Source organism: Heteronotia binoei, chromosome 1, assembly GCF_032191835.1.
Source record: "Heteronotia binoei isolate CCM8104 ecotype False Entrance Well chromosome 1, APGP_CSIRO_Hbin_v1, whole genome shotgun sequence".
Taxonomy (NCBI): Eukaryota; Metazoa; Chordata; class Lepidosauria; order Squamata; family Gekkonidae; genus Heteronotia; species Heteronotia binoei.
Genome location: NC_083223.1, coordinates 201,577,853 through 201,596,981, shown reverse-complemented (window position 1 = coordinate 201,596,981; position 19,129 = coordinate 201,577,853). Strand labels below are relative to the sequence as shown.

Sequence of the window (19,129 nt, the reverse complement as noted above, 5' to 3'; positions counted from 1 at the left end):
AACATGGCTTCTCTTATGTTCTTATGATAGGGGAAGGAAGAAAGCCAAACAAAGTTCAGGTTTTGCAGCCTGTGTCAGTCTTCAAGGCTAGCTTTACTCTGCACAACAGAGAGACAGGAGAAGGAAGGAAGCAGAGCAGAGGTCATGCTTTGCTGGAGGCAGGGCTAGCTTTTGCTTTTCTTGTGACCCTGTAGTGATGCCTCTGTGGCCCGGTCCCAGATCACGACCCTGTGAATGGGAAACACTGACATAGAGCATTCTGGATACTGAAGTTAATGCCCTAGTCCCTTGTCACAAGCACCTCATCCACAGCTGCCCATACTATACTATAGCCAGGACCTATAGAGGAGGAGGGCAATAGGAAAATTGAACTGGAGCTGACAGTTGGAGGGGAGAGCCAAAGCTAAGGTGATGGGTAAGGGTGGCTGGAAATGGCAGGATGATAGGGAGGGGAACAAAGATGGAGGTGGGATGTCTGAGCCAGAAGGAGGGATAATCCAGAATTTCAGCCAGTGGAATTTCTCTTCCCTTGCAAGTCTTAAAGGGTTCCCTTCTTCTACATTCTTAAACCTGCATAGAATACTTGTTTGCCAAGGCTGAGTGAGACAGGGACAGACAGACAGACAGACAGAATAATTGCAGATTTATACCCTGCCCTTCTCTCTGAATCAGAGACTCAGAGCGGTTTACAATCTCCTATATCTTCTCCCCCCACAACAGACACCCTGTGAGGTGGGTGGGGCTGAGAGGGCTCTCACAGCAGCTGCCCTTTCAAGGACCCTCTGCCAGAGCTAATGGCTAACCCAAGGCCATTCCAGCAGGTGCAAGTGAAGGAGTGGTGAATCAAATTCGGTTCTTCCAGATAAGAGTCCACGCACTTAACCACTACACCAAACAGACAGACAGATTTTTAATTGGTGGGCAATTAAAATCAGTTAGACTACTCAGAGGAAGCATAGTATCCTGATTGCAGTCTTCTGCTTTCAGAGTGCAGTTTCTTAGCTGATGGGCTGATCTAACTTCCTTCCATTTAAACTATTTTGCAACTTTAAAAAAAAAGTTTAAGCAGAGACAAAGAACTTTACACAAGAAAACCTTTCAGAACATAGCAGAAGATTTCTGTTTATTTCCTGTGCCTTGAAGAGGGAATTTACTGTATAATACTTTAATCCTTTCAATGCCCTGGGATGTACACCATGGAGTAAATTTTCAAAGTACTGTGTGTGGATTTAACTGTGCGACTCTTATTGATGTTAATGGGAGTCACACGGCTAAATCCCTGGACAACACAATTTAGAGGTGTATGTCTGGGAAAGGACATTGGTCTGAGCTGATGAAACAGCTGGAAATGAAAATCCATCGGAATGTACTATTCTGAAAGTGGTCTGGTGGTGTGACAATGAGGGATTTATAATTAGTAACCATTCATGTGGCTTAGCTCTCAGTGAGAGAAATCTTTGACATTAAACTTCTGTACTTTACACACCATGCCCCATGTGAATGTTCAGATACCCCCAAAAGTGCTTGTATCCTAAGGAGAGTGTAAAAATATGTATTCATATCCAGAGAGAATAAACATTTTGTTACCACATCACTCCTTCTCAGTCCAGAGTTTGTGATAGAATCTGGTTTCCTCTCTAGGGTTGCCAGCTCTGGGTACAGAAATACCTGGAGATTTTGGAGGTGAAGCCTGGGGAAGGTGGAGTTTGGGGAGGGGAGGGACCTCACCAGGGACCAGTGCTATAGAGCCTACCTTCCAAAGTAGCCATTTTCTTCAGGGGAACTGATCTCTGTCTTCTGGAGATCAGTTGCAATTGCAGGTGATCACCAGACCCCACCTGGAGGTTGGCAACCATATATCTTCCACAACAGACTGTTGAACTCAATATATAGGGCTTCCAGTGAGCATTCTGACCAAGTTCTCACTGCTCTGTCCTTTTCTTTGGTATGATAATATTACAGAATCTAACTTGAGCGCTCTTTTCTGGTGGCCACTGAAGCATATAAATGCACAATGGTGGGCAAAAAACAAATTACCCAGTGTTCACATTGGACAGATACTTGGGAGCTTTTGTAAACATCTGGGTGCACATTTAAAGTCTTCTTCGACTCACAGGATCCCCAAAACACAGGTGCACCTGTGACTTTTTTTACTTGGTGAGTTTGGCAAAACTTCTTTCTTTACTCCATGGGTTTTGCTCCACATATTTCCTCCAATTCATGGCAGATTGTTGTAGGAAATCCACAAGAATAAAGAGAGATCAAATCCCAATTGTGAAAGAGCTAAGGCAATCTACTAATTCCTATCAAATTGGCCTTTAGCATTTTATAGGAATGGGTTGTCTTTTAAAGAAAGGCAGCATATATAGGTTGCTGATTCATAGATTCTGCTGATATATATGGGGTTTGTCTGTTCATATAGCTGATATATACTGTAGGTTCTGTCAGATCTATGACTTTTAGTACTAAATTAGAGTTGATGGAAATATAGTTGATAATGAAATTAGTCATCACTTCATGAAAGGGCATTAATTATCAGGTAAATTGCTTTATTTTTTTCCCTTTTCCCCCTTTTCCTTTTCATTTTTATACTTTGAGGCAGCCTTTAGGGGGGAAATGTCAAGTCAGGTGAGCATATTAGAAACAACTGAATGTATGATATGCCTCATCCTGTGCTGTCCAGCTCACCAGATAACATATTCTTTCTCTCTCTGTACCCCTACCTGGAGAGGTGGCAACCAGAGTCAAGGCTTTTTCAGTTGTGGTACCTTGCCTTTAGAATACTCCCCTCCCCCAGCTTGCCTTGTGCCTACTTTACTGTCCTTTAGGTGGAAACGAAAATGTTTCCTTTTTATCAGGCTTTTTTCCTAAGGGGTTCAGTCTTTTTTGCTGCATATATGATCTGCTTCTTTCTGGAGGACTGTTTTGTGAATATCACTTTAGGCTGCTAATTGTTCTTTCATGCTATTTTTATGCCCTCTGGCTTGTTTTTCATAGTGCAATAATTGAAATTTCCATTTTGTATGCTATTTTTTTATTATTCCATTGCATTGTCTTTATTCTGTGCACTGCCTTGAGCCAGTCCCTGGAGAGGTGGCATATAAATCTTTTAAATAAATAAATATGAATAGTGAGTGACAAATTCATGGCACTGGTATTCTGTTTTTAAAATAACAGATTTAAGAACTCCCCCCCCCCCAAAAAAATCAATATAAAATAGCAGAATCCTGGCCTTTTACAATGTAATTTTGAACAAATGGTGTTTAAAGCAGACTTTTGAACAATCATCTACCTATTATCTCTGTATCTAATTCTGAAGTCTGGACCCCTGTGCAGAAAAATGAAAGTTCTGATTTATTTTTGGTCTGTGGAGGTGTCTTATCCATTGAACATATGAACATATGAAGCTGCCTTATACTGAATCAGACCCTTGGTCCATCAAAGTCAGTATTGTCTTCTCAGACTGGCAGCAGCTCTCCAGGGTCTCAAGCTAAGATTTTTCACACCTATTTGCCTGGACCCTTTTTTGGAGATGCCGGGGATTGAACCTGGGACCTTCTGCTTCCCAAGGAGATGCTCTACCACTGAGCCACTGTCCCTCCCTCTAAAAGCTTATGAACATATGAAGCTGCCTTTTACTGAATCAGACCCCCTTGGGCCCATCAAAGTCAGTATTGTCTTCTCAGACTGGCAGCGGCTCTCCAGGGTCTCAAGCTGAGGTTTTTCACACCTATTTGCCTGGACCCTTTTTTGGAGATGCCGGGGATTGAACCTGGGACCTTCTGCTTCCCAAGCAGATGCTCTGCCACTGAGCCACCGTGGCAGACACGTAAAGGAAAGCACTTGGCAGATTGACACGTAAAGGAAAGCACTTGGCAGATAGAGATGCTGCTTGGTGTACATTGGTATTAGCAGGAGATTACTGGATAGTGGATACCAGAAGCACCGGTATCCACTATCTGCAAGTCACTGTGGAGTCATCTGTAACATGTGCTGAAATTTTGCTGTGACAGTAGTGCACAGTAACAATGCATGCAACATGTTTAGAAATAAGGGGGGACTTCATAAACAACAACAACAAAAATGTCAGTTTTGTGTTTTCCATCGTGCAAATGCATCCATTCTGTGCTTTAAGAATGACAATCAACTAGATATGGTTAATTCTTTTTCACATTCTGTGTTCTTAATTTTCCTTTCTCAAGTACAGGATAAGCAAATAACATCGACTGCTTTGTGTCAATTACTTGGTCACACTCATTATTCTGAGAAACCTAATATACTTTTTATTTCTTTTATTCTCTTTTAAAAGCCTTGTAGTGGTCCCAGTAAAATAAATTTATTCTTGCCATAATTGTTCTGGGAGGGAATTAATGTGGAGAAAAATGTTCACAAAGCATAATATCCACTATAATTATTTGCTTCTTTAGATTCTTTCCTAGAGTCCTGAGAATTGAGGTAGTATGTCTTTAAATAGTAAAGTTCCAGTAAAAAAAAATCCATTATCAACTTTCAAATATAGCAATCCTCCTGTCCAGCTGTGAAAAGTACTAGATGATACTTATTTGCCATTTGTGTTATTTACGGTCCGTGACTTTTATGGTAACTGGTTCCTATTATTGGTTTCTATTAATGTAAAACATAAGTGAACATAAATGAGGCGTGAATCATTTCTTTTTATTAGCCCTGCAGTCTTCACTGAGTTCTTGCCGTAATTCCAGCTGTGACTTGTTAGTGATAACCTATTTAAAGAATGAGATCCTTCAGAATAAGAAGCATGATTAGGATATTTGCACTCCCTTTAAAATGCTTTACTACTTCACTACTTTAACAACAATAGTAAAAGAAAACTATCCTGTAATTAGTGACTCAGCAAAAGTCAGAACACCTGCAAATTGTATGAATTACTGTGCAAGTGATACTTCTGAGAAATTCATGTTGATTACTACCTAAAGGCAAGAGGTGATATAAGTAATTTGTACAATGCTGGACAGTGTTGTCTGTGTCCGTATATATTTATAGCCTAGTTCTACAGCCAGAAGATTTGGGGTGTACCATTTCAGACTGTAAGTGGGTGTTCATATTATGGAATGTTCCCTCACTAATAGTTGTCGCTATTCCTACATGCAGAAGAATAGCATGTCATGGAAAACTCTAGACTGGAAACATTTTCCCTTTGTGGAAAAGCATAAAGTTATGTTAATGTGGCAAAGCATAAAGTTATGTAAATCTCCACCTGTATTTTCAAATATTACATACATATGAAGCTGTTCTATACTAAATCAGACCCTCGGTCCATCAAAGTCAGTATTGTCTACTCAGACTGGCGGTGGCTCTCCAGGGTCTCAAGCTGAGGTTTTTCACACCTACTTGCCTGGACCCTTTTTAGTTGGAGATGCCAGGGATTGAACCTGGGACCTTCCGCTTACCAAGCAGATGCTCTGCTACTGAGCTACTGTCCCTCCCCTACAGTCAAGAGATAGGCAGATTCTTCCCAGGCTCTATTCATAAGTAGCCTGGCAAATTATGTGCAACACTGGAGACCTCACATGAAAATAGATTTGCAAATTCTCCAGTCATGTAGTCTAGTAATTCTCAAGCTGTCTTCATGGGCCCCCAACTTCCTTGGTACTCCCAACTGCATTAAGATGTTAGTTACTCTGACAACTAGATTTCCCTGTGCACACTTTGGTTCAGATGCTGACAAAAGATCAATCATATTGCTAAGGAAAAGAGAATGAAAAGAGGACAGGCAGAGGGGAGGGGGAAATCTCTTCCTGCACTTCTACCCACCTATCAGTTGGCTGGCTGGACACCTGCCACCACCACTACTTTGTCCAAGAACCAAAATAAGATTTAAGCTGAAAATGTATTCTGAACATGTGTAGAATCTTGATTTGCACTGTCATCTTCTGCAAGAACTTCTCAGAGAAATTATATTGGGTTTGTAATATGTCTGAGTATTATGATGAAAATTCATGCAAAATCTCTAACCTTTATGATACATATAGCTAATCAGAATAAGAACCTACTTAATCTTTAATTAATTACAGTTTTAATACTGCACACCAGCATTCCTCAAACTGGGGCCCCTCTATCAGGGTATTGCAAGGGATCCACAAGTTAGGGTTTGTAGAATCTTTCGGGATCAAGTGCCGTGTTCTACTAGAGAAAGTTTTCCTTCCAGACGTTTCGTTCTCAGCTGCGGAGAACATCCTCAGTGTCGTTGCAGCTGGAGCACAGCAGCCAAGAAGGTCTGAGCGCCTGCTCTGGCTGCAACGCCACTGAGTATGTTCTCCGCAGCTGAGAACGAAACGTCTGGAAGGAAAACTTTCTCCAGTAGAACACGGCACTTGATCCCGAAAGATTCTACAAACCCTAATGATGTTACCAGCCGTGAAAACCTGAAATCTTTGATCCACAAGTTTTCTATAAGGACAGAGGACAGACTTTTCTGTGCCCATCTTTCATAAATGATGGTAGTCAGCGGTGGCTTTTGAATACTTTTGATTTTGAAAATCAAGTTTTGTGTAACACTAGTCATTTGATTTCTGTCGGCATTTCTGAAATTTCATCCAGACTTGCTCTTACCCTGTTCAACTAGCCTATGTCTAGAAGTTATTACTCAGTAAGGAAATTTCTTGCTGCCCCTCGCTAACAAGGAGTCAGATTGATTAAAATTAGGTCACAGTGTTTGAGCTGTGACACTAGAATCAGCTGCTATTTGAGTTAGGATTATCAACCTCCAGGTGGGGCCAGGAGTTCTCCCAGAATTAAATTTTTTCCTCAGACTACAGAAATCCACTTCCCTAGAGGAACCTGCAGCTTTGGGGGGTGGTCTCTATGGAATTATATGCCTGTGAGCACACCTTCCCCCAGGTACCACTCCCAAATTTTCAGAGATTTCCCAAAGCTGGAATTAGTAGCCTTACAAGTTCTAACCTTATAAGTCACATAGAGACAATCCTAAGAGTTCCATAAACCTATTATTTTAATAGTATAGCTCGTATGGCTTTCACTATATATTTCTGAAGATGTGAAAGAGGCCTCTGTGTGTATAGCTTCTCACATATACTATGAAAAGGGATGTCCAGTGCATGGCAGCCATCAGCATTGAAGGAGGCAATGGCCACAAAAATGAAGGAGGCAATGACCACAAAAATGAAAGCGGTAATGGTCCACAAAAAAATTAAAATCAGGAAAGGGGGCCTTGGATTGCTACAGTTTGAGAACTGTTGTGGTAAGCTGTTCCAAGTTTATACAGAAACGAGTGAACTTTCTAAGATAGACTAAAATTAGTCATTTAGTCTAGCCCTGTTCTCAGTAGTGTCCTTCATCAGTAATAGGCTGTGAATTGAAAACAAAACAAGGTTGAGCAGCCCCAGCATAAAACATAAATTTTATCCTATACCTGTCAGGGTCCCTTTCGCGACACTGTTGAGGTATTACAGCAGCGCCTCAAGCCTTTTGAGCCAAGCATGCGGGTGGCAGCATCTAATGCTTCACTTGAAGAAGCCAGAGAAAAGGTAAAACAAGAGGAATGGAGAAACCGTGTACATGATGACGAGTAAGTTCCTTCATTTTCCTAGTATTTTCATTATACTATGTCATTTCTTCTGAATTTCTTTTACAGCTTATAAGAATAAAAGAAGTCATTGATTCTGATAACTTTAAAAAAGCAACCCTAATTTGTTTAATTGATATGAGCTTTGGACTGTAATTATGTAGTTGTTTAAGGGTAGCAGCTTCAGGTGATAAGCCACTGATCTTGGGTGAAGTGGAGCCAAGAAAGAGTTCCACTGTTGCCCATAGCCCTGACACCTTGCCAAGTTCAACACTCCCTTCCTCTGCTATAACATTTGATCTCTTTCGTTGTATCTGCTTTTCCTTGGAAAATAGTTAAGAATTTCATAGCCCATCAAGATAGAATTTGATACAGATCACATGATGGGGAGAAGGGGCATGCTGTGGGGCCAACTATTGCCAGCCCTCCACCCCCCACCTAAAGGTCTCTCTCACCCCATTTCATATGAATTCACCTGGGCAAAAACAACATGGGAAAATCTACTAGAAAGTCCAGTGTTTTGCAAGTCTTAGTGGACATTGAGCACCTGAAGAGAGTTCTGTTGGGTGCTGGTTGTATGTTCAGATATTAGTCAATAGCAAGCCTGGAAGGGTACAATGTACCCAGGGTACCTGGAGAGGGCGCAGGCTAAGATGAATTGTGAGGTGCAGTGTGGGGTTGTTGTTGTTGGAGGCAGAAATACTATGCCACCAAGTATATGGCATTCTGCACCTTTACAAGGCTGATGGAGTCCACATTTCAGATGAGGACTATGGCATCTTCTTGAGTGTTCTACAGGAGGGCCTCTTGCTGGCCATAAGAGGTCAATGGGGCAGCAGGGCAGACCAAGCAGTGAGCTGATTGCCTCCTGTGACTAGAGCAGTGGGAAAAAAGTTTTAGTGGTACATGGTACAGTTTAGGCAAGCACCCTAATGCATAATTTTGGAGGATGAAGGGATTCCTCAGAGCAGAAGTCTGGGGCTTCAGCACCTTCATGAACTTGGAACAGGAACCCCTTGAGGGGTGCCATTATCCTTGGCTCATAGACCTTTTGGTGCCAGTTTGGTGTAGTGGTTAAGTGGGTGGACCGGGTTTGATTCCCCACTCCTCCACCTGCACCTGCTGGAATGGCCTTGGGCTAGCCATAGCTCTTGTAGGAGTTGTCCTTGAAAGGGCAGCTTCTGGGAGAGCTTTCTCAGCCATACCCACCTCACAGGGTGTCTGTTGTGGGGGAAGGAGATAAAGGAGATTGTAAGCCACTCTGAGACTGATTCAGAGAGAAGGGCGGTCTTCTTCTTCTATAGGGACAGGACATGAGTCACTTCCCTCAAGCACTAAAGAAGGTTTGGCAAGGAGAAGCATGAGCTGTACACATATGACAGCTCAGGGTCTGCAGCAATACTCCCTCTAAGCTATGGAGTCTTGTGAGCAAAAATTCTATTTGCGAGCTACTGGTATTAAAGTTGTGAGCTACTGCATAAATTAGTTTGCGCTGGGGACATCCTTCCTGAACTAAGGCAAAAATGTGTGAGCTAGAGGCTGAAAAACTGTGAGCTAGCTCACACTAACTCAGCTTAGAAGGAACAATGGTCTAGAGCCAGTGTGACCTTGCCTGTGAGATCAGGAATGCACAAAGCAGAGGAATTATAGAGTTGGAAGGGACCTCCAGGGCAGTGTTCCTTCTAAGCTGCAGAGTCTTGTGAGCAAAAATTCTGCTTTGTGAGCTACTGGTATTAAAATTTTGTAGCAGGAACTCCTTTGCATATTAGGCCACACAACACTGATGTAGCCTCCAAGAGCTTACAGGGCTCTTAGTACAGGACCTATTGTAAGCGCCAAGAGGATTGGCTACATCAGGGGTATGTGGCCTAATATGCAAAGGAGTTCCTGCTACAAAAAAAGCCCTGGTGTTGTCTCTCCTTATTACACATCTGTGGACAAAAGACAATGGATGCTTGAAAAGTCTGAAAAATCAGGGGGGGGGGGTTTCCCAATTGACATTTCAGGATATGAAGTTTACTATGTAATAGCAGGTACCAGATACCACAGACAAGCAAAACTACACACAGCATAGGATGTTCCGCTGTGGGAATTTCATTGCCCATGCACACACTTGAATCCAGCCTTAAGCAGTTGTTCAATAGCAGCCAAGAATGTATATCTGTGCTTGAAGAATACAAATTATTAGAGTACAGTATATATTATCAACCTTAACAGATGGTGTTCTAATAAAATGGGCTGTAGTTCTGCATTATACTGTAGATTGGATCCAGTGATCAATTAGTGCAATGACTGGAGATCTTTTCCTCCTTCCTTCAGGTTCAGCAAAGTTGAATCCCAAGGTCACAGGATCCAGGTGGGCTAATAGCCACATGGGGTATGGAGGAGTGCACTGAGGAAGGGAATGGGCAAATTTTTTCCTCTCTGCAAGAACCAGTTCTATTGATGCAAGTGTTGGGATAATGATTTGGCTCCCTTTCCCCTCCACAGTGTAGCTTGCTTAACTGCCATTGTGGGTCCTGTAACCCAAGGAATCAACTTTCCTAGAGTGAAAAGATACTATTTGTCAAGGTGTAGAAACAAGTCAGGGCAAAACACAACACCAAAGGATGGGAAGTGAATCCTCACTGCCCATGGTAATGAGCTACCACCAGACCTTCTGACTCACCCTCAGTTGAGAGACTGAGGAACAAGTCTCCATCCCTACCAGCTGTTAATCAGGTGTCCAGATGGTAACTAGAAAAAAGGCCAGTCTGTTGACACTGCTAAGAGGAGGGAAAGGTATATAAGATCCACAGCCATCAGAGCCTTCTGCTGACAGATGACAGAATTCAACCCTTTGTTTGCAGCCTAATTCATGATAAAGGAACATTTATGTTGTTAATCTCCCTAAGATACAGCAACAAATGATCCAAAAGTAGATGACCTGCCCACATAGGCTTCCCAATCCCCAGCAGGGGATCCCCCGGTTTTACAGGCTTCCCCCCGCCCCCAGCCAGCTGGCTGGCGGTGGAAGCCCTGCCCCCACAGCTACCATGCACCTCTAGATATCCAGCAGATTTAGAAACCTGCAAACAGGTCCTGTTTCAAAATGTGTGGGTGTTTGTGTGTGTGCCTTTAAATAAGAACAGGAAGCAGGAAGTACTTCATGGGGAAGGTTCAGCAGCACAGTCCCTCCATTTGTTTCGCTTTCATTTCAGAGCAATTAAGAGTGTATGTGTTGTGTCCTAGGCTCAAATGGGAGAACTGTTACTTTTGGAGGGAACTGTTACTTTTGGAGGGAAGCTGAACAAGCTTGTACTCCACACCAGGGTTCCAGAGAAGGCCTAAGCGTGCCCAATCAGGGAAAGGATTGAAACATAAGTAGCCAATCAACATCTAGGCTCATACTGTACCCTGATAGGCCCTTAGGCCCCTGTAAATAGCCAATCCATGTACATAGTTAAGAACCAATCAGAAGGGAGCAAGAATTGTATAAAGGAGCGGGAGGTTTGAATAGAGCTCAGTCTGTGTTGGTGTTCCTGAAGTAAAGCTTGCTGAATCACTCTCCGACTCTGGTCTCTTACTGCGCCAACCCCAGTACTTTACAGTATGTGTGTGAGAGACAGAGAGCAGCATAGCCCCTGTTCTTTTCAGATGTCCTTGTGGAGGAACCAGACCTAGTAAGTGTGTGTGTGCGTGAGAGAGAGAGAGAGGGTTGCCAATCCCTAGGTTTGAAGGCATTTCCCGTGCTTTAGGGTCATCAGAAAGCGGGGGGGGGGGGGGGCGGGATGTCTACTGGGCACTCTGTTATTCCCTATGGAGAATGATTCCCATAGGGAATAATGGGGAATTGGTCCACGGATATCAGAGGCTCTGGGGGGGCTGTGTTTTGAGGTAGAGGCACCATATTTTCAGTATAGCATCTAGTGCCTCTCCCCAAAATACCCCTCACGTTTTGAAACGAGTTGACCAGGGGGTCCAATTCTATGAGCCCCAAAAGAAGGATAGGGGCACCTAATAACATTCAATTTATATCCCACCCTCCCTGCCAAAGCCTTGTTCCTGGCTCCACCCCAATGTCTCCTGACTCCACCTCCAAAGTCTCCTGGCTTCACTCCCAAAGTCCCCAGATATTTCTTGAATTGGACTTGGCAACCCTATGCCCACACATTACATGCCTCTTTTGGGGAGAGAAGGAGAAATGGAAAGTGAGGGCCTGGATTTGATCCACCAGCCTTCCCACACAGGTGAACAGAACTGACAAAATGCTATTTCCGTACCTCCCAATCTATTGCAGAAAGCTGAATGTGCAGCATTAAGAGCTTGTACATATACAACTTCGAAGTGCAGAATATTTAGATCCAGCCCTGGGAATTGTTCAGACAGACTCCTTTTGCCCACACTGTTCCTGTGCCAAAAGCAGAAGCATATGTGAATAACTACCAATGGCTGAAACTGACAGCCATTTGGAGGGGGAGGGCTGCACTGGGCATGTGTTTCCTTCATTGCACAGGGTATTTGATGAGTGGTGGACCATTGTAAAAAGGAACACTGAATGCTATGTATTACAAATCAAATGCATCTAAAACTTTTTTTCAAGTTAGGTTTGGTTTTTCACATGCTTTGCAACTTTAGCAATCTGCATATTTTCTGGACTATTATTGTATTATGATAAACAGGGATTATCATATATTTTCAGATAATGTTTTCTTAACAATTCAACTTCTGTTCGTAACTCTTCCATTTATTTTAATTACTAACACAGTGTGCAACATTTATTAATCAGCAGAGCCTTTTTAAGTTAAAATACTAAATTAGCTAACCCCATTAACACAGAATACTCCAAACAAGCAGTAATAGGAGAGGTAGTTACTGTGCAAATCGTATTATACATGCGGGTGCTCTAGGGCACAGTTAAGCATGATTACCCTCTTTTGATCCAGTATTCCACTGCCTCTTCTAGCTAATTTCCAGTGGAAATTTACAAAGTGGTGCCTTCATTTTTCCAGCTTAATTTTTCTAATGAAGTTCTGGTACTTTATAACACTGGGGATGTAGATATAATTCTGTATATAATTAAGTAGTTCTAGAATTTCACTGCAAAGAAAAGCGCTCTGTTACTTTTGCTTTATACAAGAACTAGGCTAGCGTTTTTCTGATGCTTTTTCTTCTACTATGGAGTTGGATTAAAACCAAAGCAGCTCAATGATTCTACACTTTTATATCAGAAAATGCCATGAATACAGTATAAAAGCTAGTAACTACAATATATTCTGTGTATTTCTGAATGTGGTTTCTAAACAGCATTTTCAGTTACTGAAAGACAAGACATTAGAGATGACCTTACTGTGTATTTTCTATTTCTTTTTAGCATGCCAATGATATATAAAAAATTATATCTAGCTCAGAAAAGCAAAATAAAGATAACCATTTACTTATCCTGTTCTCTTGTAATTAAAGGAAGAGAAAATTAATGACATAAAATGTATGCTTTCAGAAGTTACACACACCTCATGGTGATCACTGATGTGAATGTGGCAGGTTGTGTCACTGCCACCATTTTTATTATGTCTACAGTAATCCTTATTATTCCCAGTTTATATCCCTTTGAAAAGATTTGCAGGACTTATCACAGTACCTTCGAGTAGAGACTTGCCCAACTTGTGACCCAAACCTCTAAGTAGAATCTAACAGGGACAGGGGTAGATCCTGTTAATCAGTATAGGAATTCAGACTGATTTGGGACCAGACTGGCATAGTTCATAGAAATTAAGTAGACCCTCTAAAGCAGAAAAACCAAATGTAAACAATTCCTGCTCAGGTTATCCAGTAGCTTTCTCCTTCGGAGGCTGTAACAATTTTGTTTGGGGCATGGGATACTCTCCAGTTTAGTCCCACATCTTCTATTAGGGAAGTCTTGAATTCTGAATTTATGTAAAATACAGCTCTGGTACTCGGTTTGATCCCAAGCTCCAAATACAACACCAATGCCATTTTGTCCTGACAGTCCAATATTCAAACCATGGTGTATCAAACAAGGTAGTAACAATTCCATTATATACTATTAACATGAATCACAGAATTTAATTAGATTGTGTAATCCCTAATTTTCTTTAAATATTTGCAATATAAGTTTACACTCTGGGCTACTTGCCATGCCTTTTGATAATAAAAACAAGGCTATTGAGTTTTTACAAATAATGTTCTTTAAGGAATCCTCATTTGTTTCAATAACAAAATAAACCATAAACATTGTTTGTGATGTCAATATCAAATTTGCTATTATAGAATTTGCTATTATAATAAAGATTTTTAAGCACTTTGTGCTGTGTATTAAGCCTACCCTAAATCTCAGGCATTCATAGGCAAATTCTTAGGTTACTAGCCTTGTCATTTCAGTCATCATCCAATCCCCTGAGAGAGCCAATTTTCTTTCATGTCTGAACAAAAGAAAAATGTACTATTAAAATGCAATTCAGAAGTGATAAAAACTGTAAGTGGAGCAGCCGGCTTTCAGCACCTCCTATGTATACTCAGGGACATTGGGGCCACATTAATTTTTTGTGTGTGTGATGTCCATCCCATGTGCAAATTAGCCCTGGAAGTGCTATAATCTGTCTTATATGAGAGCCACCTGTCCCATGAGTATATACTTGCTTCTCTAGCTTTGTATAATTTAAAGCTCGGCTACTTCTGTGCTTTTGTTTTGTTAATTTTCAGGATAGCCCTTGCTTTGGAATTCTTTATGGGCAATTTGACTGGCCAGATGCTAATAAAGACCAATTTGTTTCTTCACAAGGAAGGTTTATTGATGTAATTTACTGTTGATAAAATATAAACCTCTTCCAATAAAGGATTTAAAAATAGAATTTAGCAAGTTAGTAGAAATAAGAAGGCAAGGGTTTTTTTTTCCCCAGGTGCCTTCTCAAAAGTTGTACACAGCAGTTAAAATATTAATGTCCGTTCTTTAAAAAACCTGTTCCTTCTCTTTTTTTCAGGGTTGTTTGGTTTATTTTATCAGGAAAATAACATTTTAATATTTCTTTATAACATGCATCTGAGGAAGATAACATTTTAACCTCAGAGTACAGACACTTAGTACTTTAATGACCTCATCATTTAGGGTGTGGTTTCATTTTGTACTTCTTTTATAAATGCATTTATTCTCAGGAAAGATGAAAAGAAAGAGAATGTAATTGCCTTTCTACATTCACAGCAGTATTATGGCATCATGTTTGGTATCTCATCCAGTGTGCAAGCAGCTGCCTTTCACCTGAGTCTTTCTTGCTCACATAAGTTTACCACTGTTATAACCTCTCTGTCTCTCTCTTATTATTGATTTGATGTCAGTCTTAGTAGCTGTATGCCTGAAATCTACTGCAACATTTATTACCTGACTTTGGAAAGATATAGTTGCATCTATGGAGTTTGTCTTCCTTCTCTAGATCCTATGCCTTGGCTCCACATACACTTTTTTTTGTCTGTTGCTGAGATAATCCTTCTCTGTGGAGTTTGTCTCCTTGGGCACTAGGCACGTCTGCTTCTGTAACACCATTTTTTAAAAGGAGCTCCAAAGTGCCTAGCACATGAAGAATGCACTCTGCAGTGGAAAACCACCTCCACAATGGATGAAGAGAAATGTACATGGAACAAAGCTGTAGGATCCAGGTTTTAGTCCGGCTATCAGACTCCCCTCCTTCCCGACTTACGTTTTAATTGTTGCCCTCATGTTTTATAAAGGTATTTAACTGGTTTTATGGTGCACTTTTATGATATATTGTTTTTAATTGTTAGCCACCTTGGTGACCCTGGCAGGTACAAAGGCAGTGCATAATAAATAAACACACAATAGGGAAGACCAGGAAATCATAGGGTTGGCACCAGTCCACATTAAGGTGAGGCAGCTGAAATCATACGGTTGTAGCAGTATCCATCAAGGTCAAAGGCAGCATGGTGTAGTGGTTAGACTAGGATCTGGGAGACCTACTCTGCCATGGAAGTTCTCTATGTTACCTTGGGCCAGTCACAAATGTTCAGGCTAATGTACTTCACAGGGTTGTGAGGATAAAATGGAGGAGAGGAGAATGATGTACGCCATTTTGGGTCCCCACTAGAAAAAGGCAACACATAAATGAGCTAATTTTTTTTAAATTATCTTTTAATTTCCCATCAAGCCAAAGTTAAGTCCTGCCATGACCCCTAATCTCCCCTTACAGTGTTCAGGAGTTGAGAGTGGAGATAATAGAACAATACTAGAAATAATGATATCAGCAGTGCAGTCTTACTGGAGGAGAAATCAACTGTCTGGACACAAACTTCTAATGCTTTCTTTCCACAGGCCCCTCCTTTTTCAAAAGTATAAAGTAACTACTACATAATCCATTATCCACAACTCTGTGCTGCTTTCCTTATACTTGGGGCAAATCTCCATTATTTTCACTTTAAAACATATTTTGTGAAACAGAAACTATGTAACCATGTTATATAGAATGGATAGTATGAAAGAGAAAAGAAGGAAATCATCTTAAAAGTGCATGTATTGGCCATATAGTAACAATGATAGATTGTGAATGCAGAAAGTGGTTGTGGGGGCAAACATTCGTATCTTTTATAATGTTTTCCTGTTTACTTACATAATATAACAGCAGAATAATAAAATGAATGCACACATACACACACTATATATATGTATGTATGTTTCATCTTTCAGATTTTTACCATTTGCATCATGCCACAAACCATATAAATATATCCCATCCATGCAAAGATCAAGTAAATATGGCAAAGAAAATTATGGACTGAAATACTTCCGGGAACAACACAGAGAAAAATGGATAACAAACAAGGTGAGTTATAGAAAAACTGAAGCAAAGTTATAGCTTTGTATACTTTTTAAACATATCAAAATCAATCCACTCCACTGAATCAATTTCTACTGAAATGAAATAAAAGCTCCTTAAAATTATTGAGAAGTTATCAAATGATCTTGGTAAGGTGCTGATTACTTAAAAGTAGACTACAAAATAAAGGTTCTTCTGTACTTATGACAGAATATTATTGGTTGAAAGTTTTTGTATGTTAAGCAGTAAGATGAACTTTTAATAATATTTTGAAATCTGATGTTAGAAATGCATAATAATGGCATAGATTGAAATGTCAGTGCTTCACTCAATAATGATGCAGCATTTTTTTTACACTTTCTGTGTAGAGTTGCAGAGGCTTTTGCTCCCATAGAATTATGATTTGCAGGCTCTCAGTTTTATCCACATTTGGGATTTAAAAACACATTTGAATGTGTAAGTGTAGCCCGCGCTGGCTCTACCGCATCCTTGGTGATGGCGAGTGTGTCAGGGAAATTGCTGTGGGTCTCCTCTTAGATGGGGGAATTAGCAGAGGAGACCCTGGCAGAGCGTAGGAGAGATCTTATACCAATTTACAGAGGTGTAGTTTTCAGAAAAGAGACTCCAGACTCAATATATTTTAAAATGTTTACTCAGAAAAATATATATAAATACAATCACACATTCAAACATGGTAAATAATTCATACAACAATCACACAGTTCCTAAGGAAAAATAGAGATGAAATTGATAGGGGTAACACAAGGGTAAAACATGGACAGGGTGATACTTTACCATCTTTACCAAAAGACTTTCTGTTTGTGGGGGGACTGCAGAGTCCCTTAGCTCCCACTACTCTCTCCTTCTCTGTGTTGAATGAACAAGCAGCAAAGCATGTAACTGTGGTACTTTGAACACAGTCTTTCTTAAAAGGAAAAGGACTTTATTCACTACAGCACATCTTTACAATATAGAGCTCCATATGTAAAGGGATAACATAACACAAAAAAGACTTCCAGAAAAATTGCCTCACTTCCCTTTCTGTCAGTTGAGAATTTTGTATCAATGGAAACTCCACTGGTGGAAAAACATGAAGGCTAATTTTCACCCATTTCCCCTTCTCACTGCAATCCAACCTTGCAAGGTTCCCAGGTACAAGGCTCTTGTAAATCTTGGGCTATTGGCAGAAAAGACCCATGTCCCAAATGGCCTTCTGGTCAAAGATGTAGGATCCAATCCTGTTAGGGTTGCCAACCTCCAGATGGGGCCTAGAGTCCTCCCAAAATTATGGCCAGTGTCCATACTACCAAATTGCTTCTTTCATATGCGTTGAAGACACTAAAGTCTGAAGTTGTTTACAGCTTTAAATAATACTTTACTAAGTGTATTGGCTTTATCAACTGCCTTTCATTGAAAAGAATGGAGAAGCCCTTGTAGGAGAGGGAGCTTCATGCATGCATTTGCAGCCCAAATTGTTATGTTCTTTCTTATGTGACTATGAAACAGGTTAGAAAGAGAGAAACTGTGGGTTATTTCAATAGCCATAACAAAAGGAATAAAATTGCTCAATGTTTACTTTCTCTTTTTTTGTGTGACCACATTTAAACATGAGTGAAAATATGTCGCAGCATTCAGACATTTTCATCATTGACATGTGCCAAAAAAAACCTTTCAGAATTTCTAACTATAGGCCTTGATGTTTCTCAAAACTTTTATCATTGTATAATAGCTGTTGGGTGGAAGGAATTCAATATGGGATAGGATGTCAAAAGTTTAAAAACTGAACTCATGTAGATCATCAGTCACAAAGCATGAAATGGAAAGAAAACAATTGAACAATTACTTCTCAGCTGCTTTTATAAGTTCTTGTCAGCTTGGGGAAGCAAACAGTTCTGATTTTACGTAAACTCCCTGTGGAATTAAGTTAAAACAGATTATAGAAAAAAGTTTAGTACACACCAGGTCTTGCCACAACTGCAGCATGATTCTATATCTTGAGGTAGGGAATTACAGCATGCTGGACACCTTAAGTCTTTACAGTCTCATCAAATGGAACAAATTATTTTTGCACAAGGTATTGACTTCCCAATCATAACTGTATTAATCAGTACTAGCTAAAAGGGCTATTCCTTGGACCTGCAGCATGGCATTTTAGGTAGCCTAGATCTGCAGAACAACCTCACAGCAGTCCTAAAATCTTCTCACAAGTAAATCCCATTGAGCTTGGTTAGGACTTACTCTGAGATAAATGTGCGTAGGACTGTAGCCTGTGAAAGCAATCCTAAACAGATCTTCGTCCATTTCATGCAGTGTGGCTTACTCCCAAGTAATTGTTCTTTGGATTGCAGCCTTTGTCAGCTGACTTTAGACAGTGATTGTTAGCCCCTCTAATAAATGCGGTCTGCTGCTTAAAAATCCTGAATCTAAGATTGAAGTGATATGTACAATCTTTATTAGTCAGTCAAGAGTTTTCAATACAATTGAGCTCTTCTTCCACATCATTATTCATTTAGTGGTATTTCGAGTCATACCCCTTTTCCCCTCAAAACAGTGTTGCTTTGGTTGATTTGAAAAGCTTCTGTATGCATTTCAACTTGATATGCTATGCTATAGTAACATCAGATATTTTTGCAAGAAATTTTAATGACTTGAGCATCTCTGGTGGTGGTAGGGAAAATATGTTTCTAATCCAACAAAAGTATTGATTAAAAAATGCAAGTACAAAATTGTTTACATTTTTTTTAAT

At 40.4% G+C, this 19,129-nt stretch overlaps 1 protein-coding gene across 3 annotated transcripts in view; it reads left to right on the top strand.

Moving 5' to 3' along the window:
* The window catches only part of SPATA17 (spermatogenesis associated 17), a 236,750-nt gene that overhangs the window by 149,198 nt on the left and 68,423 nt on the right, over positions 1-19,129 (top strand). For all 3 annotated transcript variants that reach the window (XM_060246683.1, XM_060246692.1, XM_060246674.1), the window contains 2 exons: positions 7,416-7,564; positions 16,254-16,389. In XM_060246683.1, the coding sequence (XP_060102666.1) occupies positions 7,416-7,564; positions 16,254-16,389 (285 nt within the window). The remainder of the gene's footprint in view (positions 1-7,415; positions 7,565-16,253; positions 16,390-19,129) is intronic.